Source organism: Lolium perenne, chromosome 6 (genome assembly GCF_019359855.2).
Source record: "Lolium perenne isolate Kyuss_39 chromosome 6, Kyuss_2.0, whole genome shotgun sequence".
NCBI classification, from domain to species: Eukaryota; Viridiplantae; Streptophyta; class Magnoliopsida; order Poales; family Poaceae; genus Lolium; species Lolium perenne.
The window spans coordinates 174,730,288-174,737,106 of NC_067249.2; the positions used below are offsets into that span (position 1 = coordinate 174,730,288).

General features: G+C 48.8%; 1 protein-coding gene across 1 annotated transcript; it reads left to right on the plus strand.

Moving 5' to 3' along the window:
- Window positions 1–1,494: 1,494 nt before the first annotated feature.
- LOC127306900 (salt tolerance receptor-like cytoplasmic kinase 1) lies at window positions 1,495–3,087 on the plus strand. Its single transcript, XM_051337605.2, has 2 exons — window positions 1,495–2,055; window positions 2,175–3,087. Exons 1-2 carry the CDS (start codon window positions 1,686–1,688, stop codon window positions 2,882–2,884), a joined length of 1,080 nt encoding a protein of 359 aa, XP_051193565.1. The 5' UTR covers window positions 1,495–1,685; the 3' UTR covers window positions 2,885–3,087.
- Window positions 3,088–6,819: the final 3,732 nt, after the last annotated feature.

Sequence of the window (6,819 nt, forward strand, 5' to 3'; positions counted from 1 at the left end):
CTCCTAACGGCTCCGCAAGGCCTCCACGAATGCCTCGTGCGCCTGGCGGTGCACCGCCGCCATGGAGCCACGCACCAGGGCCTGTCGATCGGCAGCCATGGGATGGCGGGTAGACTCTTCGTGATGTGCGGTCTCGAACTATGCAAGCAGAGCCCACTGCTCGTCCCTCATCACCGACACGTTGACCTCGTCGTCGAAGTCCTCGAGGCCATTGAAGTCGTCGTCGTACATCCCCGTGTAGGTCATAGCTGCAGGCTGTTGCGTAACAACCATCGCCACACGAGGCTCCGACATTACCGCAACCACCACCGGTAACGACTAGGTCTCCTCCATCGTCGCCGCCTCCTCGTGCAACATTTCTACCTCCTTGCGCGCCACGTCCTCTGCCGCCCCCATCCCCCGTGATACAGCCCGAACACAGCCTCTGGTTCATCTTCCCCCATGTACTTGATAATCTCCTTGACCTGAAATGCCTCCCTGATGGCAATCGCCGCTGCGTCAGCATGCTCCAAGAAATGATCGTGCGCCATCTCCAACTAGGATGGTTGCTAGCTAGGGTTTACCCGTCCACCCCCACGGCGCTGTCCTTCTTATAACCAATGCCAGGATGGGAAACAAAAGGCCGCATGTGTGAAATGAGAGTTCGCACATTGTGTGTGAAACGACTAGGCACCCTGGAGGGAATTACCGAGCGGCCATGCGAGAAGCCGGCGAGATAGTTGGCGACGAGACATGGCGTATGAAAATGCATCGGTTCGCTAGGTTGCCTCCGCTTCAAACGGACCAAGGATAAACATGGGTCGGATATGCATATCTATCTACTGGCCGATCAAAATGAATCAAAACGGGCATATTTTTTTATCCAAATGGCTGGGCCGATATGTCATAAGTGTAGTAAATTAAGGGACAAGATGCAGCAGAGGATCAGAGTAGTGGGAGCACACACAGTGGGCGCAGAACGGTATGTACCTTTTGCATCGCAGTAACTGCGCACGTCCGTTGAACTGGCGAATTCCCGTTGGCCGTTGCCCTTGTCCGCTCCACAACTCGTACAGTTCCTTTCTGGATTTCTTTCTTTCTTTTAGTAGCAAGCACTTTGCCCTGGGATTCCATGTCGGAAAATGTTTTGTTAATGGAGGAGCAGGCCATTACACGAGGAAAAAGACTCATGCGAGGCCACTTGGTGCCGGTGGCGCGTCACGCTCCGTGCATCCTCCGATCCAGTGCTCGCCCACTGCTGACAGATGGAAATGCCTGTCGAAATTAAGCTGCATCCCTCCACCAACAGTCCAACCACGAGGTGCAGCTTCAGAATGTTTTTGTTAATTACTATTGCCCAACAAAACATGCCGATAAATGCTGGGGAGGTGTGTGTGACGGCAGCATCACGCATCTCAAAGCATGTCGTCTGGGCATTTCTTTAGGCGCAATGATTAGTGGAGCCCCACTCGTTAGATGCAGCTGACAGCTTGAGTATATAACAATGGGCGCCACTAGCCATTGTTTGATCCACACTGGCAGCCAGGCATCTCTTAAGCGCGGCCAGAGGGCGAACAAGAAAGAGCCTTTGTCGATCTATCGATCTATCTATCTCCATCATCAACGACTTCCCCTGCCGGCTTGCGCGCGCGTAACTTCCACCGCCGAGCGAGCGGGCGGGCAGGCACGGGCCGCGTGCGCGCGCAATGCCGGACGGGTGCGGCCTGCTGGACTGCCTCCGCCGCGGCGAGCGCGACAAGCATGACACCGGCCGAACGGACTCCCGCATCTCGGACGAGCCCGGCGGCGGGTCGGCGGACGGCAAGAGCGGGCGGGTGAGGCGGCTCGAGTGGGCCGAGGTCGAGTCGGTCACCGGCGGCTTCTCCTCCCGCGTGATCGGCCAGGGCGGCTTCAGCACGGTCTACCTCGCGTCGCTCTCCTCCTCCCGCCTCGGCGCCGTCAAGGTGCAGCGGAGCAGCGAGCGCCTCCTCCGCGTCTTCCGCCAGGAGCTCGACGTGCTCGTGTCCGTCCGCCACCCACACATCGTCCGCCTGCTCGGCTACTGCGACGAACGAGGTACCTTGCTAATCACCCATGTTCAGTCACCATCCGGCCACATGCTTGTGGTCAACTCGGTGATTGATTGAGCTGTACAGTATCTGTAGCTGATCTTGTTCCTTTCCGCGTGCGTGCAGAGGAAGGCGTCCTGGTGTTCGAGTACGCCGCCAACGGCGACCTGCACGAGCGGCTCCACCGGGAACGGGAGGGCGGCCCGAAGCGGGCGCCGCTGCCGTGGGCGCGGCGCATGGCCATCGCGTTCCAGGTGGCGATGGCGCTCGAGTACCTGCACGAGAGCAGGGACCCGGCGGTCATCCACGGCGACATCAAGGCCTCCAACGTGCTCCTCGACGCCGCCCTCGACGCCAAGCTCTGCGACTTCGGCTTCGCCCACGTCGGCTTCTCCGCCGCGGTCCGTCCGGCCGCCGCCACCACGGCGGCCAGGGCCTCCGCGCGCCACGTCATGGGCTCCCCGGGCTACCTGGACCCGCACCTCCTCCGCTCCGGCGTGCCCACCAAGAAGAGCGACGTGTACAGCTTCGGCGTGCTCATGCTCGAGCTCGTCACCGGGCGGGAGGCCATGTGCGCGGAGACGGGACACCGGCTGACCGCCACCGTCGGTCCCACGGTCAGCGAGGGCAAAGTGGATGACGTGGTGGACCGGAGGCTGGGAGATGCGTACGACAGGGAGGAGGCCGCCACCGTGGGGGCGCTCGCGCTGCGGTGCACCAATGCCAGCCCGGGGCTCCGGCCATCCATGGCGGACGTGGTGCGCGTGCTCCAGGAGAAGACGTCGGCGTTGATCGCGGCAGTTGGACCCAAGCCGGTCCGCAAGACGGTTTCCTGAGTCCTAGTACGTCATCGGTGTAAATGCTTAGGTAGTGCAGACAACTTTTTGTCAGTTTCTTATTGTAGTGGATCAACTAGTACCAGTAGTTAAACTTGATCGTACCGTACAAATGTTGTGATGTCATGTGGATGTGGTTGCAGTCATGTACGTAGTGGCTCATTAATCAAATCTGCTCGTAGATCATACGCATTTGTCTTTGAGATGCTGCGTAGTATGTGATTTAGCTAAGCTAAACACGCATGTGATCATGTGAGAGTTTACTGATTAACAAGTCAAAATCGATCTTCAGCAATCAATTCAACAGATCACGCTCTTCTCTAGGTTCCAACGAACATCGATCTTTCACACAGTTTAGTTTCTTGAGTTTTAGATCAACCACACATTTCAATTTTTCACTTCGGAAACTAGAAACGTGGCTCGGGTTGCATATAGGTTGTTTCCTTAAATAATTGAAAATGAGACTTAAGAAGTCTGTTGTGAGAAGTTTAGCATCTCTAAGCCAGAAGATACAGAGGATGAAGCTGATCCATTTGTACCAACTTGTAAGAAGCACAAGCAGGCATCCCAACAGAAGAACAACAAGAAGAAATGATCGTTGTCTCTCTATACAGTCTCAGGCTTCCTTTTGGTCTCTATATTTTCTTCTAGATGTTCAGAACTTTATCAGTTTATGTATGGCAGTTTACATTAATATCAAGAACCTCTTAAGTATTTTGATGTGTTGGCCCCTATATTCTGAGTCATGTAACTACAATGATCAATGTGATAAGGTTGTAATGTTTCTGATTGATATTCCTTCTTATGGTTTTCAGTCCTGCAACACCCACCAATGTTATCAATGCATAAAATCTATTGGAAGGTTTTGAACTGGAATATCAGAGGGTTAAATGATCCAGCCAAATGGACTCTTATTTTTAATAAAACTGGTGAGAGTGGCTGCCATATATTTTTTCCCAATAGTCCAAAAGGGAAGTTGCGGACCTAATTTTTCTTAGAAAAGTTTTCCCCGGAATTTTTGATTCCTTTGTATTTGTCCCTTCGGTTGGCCGGTCTAATGGAATTATCACTGTCTAGGATAACTCAATATTTACTGGTCATGAAGTATTCCAGAATAAATATGCTCTTTCTGTAGAGTTCCATGCCAACAAGTCAGACACATATTGGATACTAACAAACATATATACTCCATGCCAAGATAAGGAGAAATTAGAATTTCTTCAATTGATCGACAATGTACACACCCCCTCTGATGAAAACTGCCTTTTGTTGGGAGATTTTAATCTAATCATCAGATCACCCCAAGATAGAAATAAACCTAGTGCTAATATCAATGAAATGATTCTTTTTAATGAGGCCATCAGTCATCTTGGCTTGGTTGATATCCCTCTCAAAGGTACAAGATTCACATGGAGCAACATGCAGACTGCACCCCTGTTCCAAAGGCTAGACTGATTTTTTGCTTCTTTGGCTTGGACTTCCAATTTCCCAAATACAATAGCTCTTCCTCTTGCAATGACCGCTTTTGATCATGTCCCTTGTGTTATCTCCATTGAAACTTCCATTCTCAAACCAGTAGTTTTTAGATTGAAAATAACTCGATGGACATGGAAGGTTTCTTGCCACTAGTGGAGTTGGCTTGGACTCACTCTATTCACTATGCAGATGCAACAAAGAAAATCACTTCAAAGTTCAAATTATTGAGAAGGGATTTAAAGACATGGTCCAAGAAATTATCCTCAATTAAATAAAAGTTAGCAGATGTAAACTCTCTTATCTCCCTCTTATATGCCATTGCAAATTTCAAAATTTTGTCTATCATGGAGAGTACTTTAAGACCTGCAATGAAAAATCACTTGGCTATTCTTTTAAAACAGCAATTAGCATATTGGAATAAGAGAGGTAAGGTAAAGTGGGTTATCTTGGGAGAAGAAAATTCGAATTCTTTTTCACTCCATGGCCTCTAGTGAGAAGAGGAGAAATCACATTTCTACTCCTACATATTTCAATGGAGACATTATTAGTGAGCACTCTTAGAAAGCTACATTGTTGCTTCAAGCATACAAGGAAAGGCTAGGGCAGACTGGTCCTTCTACTCGACTCTCCAACATGGCTCAGTTACTACAAGGCAATACTGACTTGTCCTTCCTTGAAGCTTCTTTCACTCCCGAGAAAATTAATGCAGCTGTAAAGGATTTTCCAAACAAAAAAATCTCCAGGACCTGATGGTTTTAATCCTGAGTTAAGAAGGATCTCTATGAATTGTCGGACCAATTTTACCAGGGAAATTATGTTTGCAAAGTATCAATAGTAGTTTCATTACTGTGATGCCTGAAAAAGACGACTCTTCATTAGTTCGTGACTTTAGGCCTATCCCTTTGTTGAATTGTACTCTGGAGCTCTTAACAAAATTGATTGCCAGTAGACTTCAGACTATAATTAAGAGTATCATTATCAATATGGCTTTATTAACTCCATAACTATCCAAGATTTTGTAGCTTGGGCCTATGCATATTTACATAACTTCTACAATTCAAAGAAGGAATTTGTTGCCCTCAAGCTTGACTTTGAAAAGGCTTTTGACAAAGTGGGTCATTGTTTCATTGTGGTTTTGCTTTAAGGTAAAGGATTTGGTCATCAATGGTGCCTATGAATTCAGAAAATGCTTGATTATGCTACTTCGACCTTTTTTACTACTTAATGGGATCCCTGGTCCGACTTTCAAATGCAAAGGAGGGGTGAGGCAGAGAGATCTTCTTTCTCCCCTCCTTTTTGTTCTGGCTGCAGATGTTCTAAATTCATGTTGGATGAATTTATGTAGAATGATATTAATTTATTAAGCCCTTGGCTTTATAGTGCTCTAGCATTTTTTCTATTATACAATATGCAGATGATACACTCATCATAGTGCAGGCTGATGTGCAACAACTCCAACATCTAAAAGACTTACTTTAGGTCTTTGGTAGCATCTAGACTAAAGGTTAATTATTCCAAACCTAATCTCATCCCTATCAATATTAATTAATGAGGATAGGCTTCATCTCTTTACTGATGCACTACACACTAGTAGGAAAATGGTTGGGTAGACCCACTGGTATCATGCCTTATTTCCCGCACGCAGCTGCTATTACTGGTCGCGAGACGAACATGGCTACGGGGCCGATATGGGCTTACTGGTAGCGGACTAAATTTTGTGCATGCTACCATTAAGTGGTCCCTAGCAGCTCCCGGGCTCGAACATACCCTAACATGCCTACCTTGGGATACATGACTAGTATGTCTTGTCAGCTAGGGCACACTGCCACTATATTTGGTAGCCCGAATTGCATCCTTATTTTAATGCGATCATTGCCACTATTTTTTGCCTTTTCTCTTCCGTTCATTTATTACCCCCTCCATCTCCGGCAGTGATTCCCCTCCTTTGGATCCATGTAGTCACCACACATGTCGGTCGGTCACCGATTCCTCCATCTCCTGCGATGGCGCTACCACGTTGATGGAAGGGATGCAACCCTCCCCGTCCTCGACCTTCTCATCTCCGTCCCCATCCTGATCGACCTGCTTGTCTTCATCCCTGTCCCCGACCTGCTAAACTATGTCGATGCCCATGCGATACCACCTCCGACCACCCTTCCCCGAGCAGCCCTTCTCCATCTCCATATACTCTAGAAATGACTGGCCCAGAGCGGCCCCTTCTTTGTCACTATCCTGCTGTAGCGACGATCAACCCCGAGCGGCGTGCCCCAAAGACGACTGTAGTGGGCCCGCAACACCCTACGCCAGCTCCAACCTCGCTTGTAAGTCATCAATCTGACATTAGTTTTTTTTGGCATAATGCATCGCCAAGTAGCAAAGCCAAGTGTTATTGTTCTATTATGCTTGTGTGTTTATTAGAAGATGGTATAATTTCCAAATAATAAGATTGTGTGGTAGAA

Excerpts from the sequence above, each read along its gene's own strand:
- LOC127306900 (XM_051337605.2), top strand. The coding sequence starts at position 1,686 with ATGCCGGACGGGTGCGGCCTGCTGGACTGCCTCCGCCGCGGCGAGCGC. Across the intron at positions 2,056-2,174 it reads CGGCTACTGCGACGAACGAG|AGGAAGGCGTCCTGGTGTTC; the intron begins GTACCTTGCTAA and ends GCGTGCGTGCAG.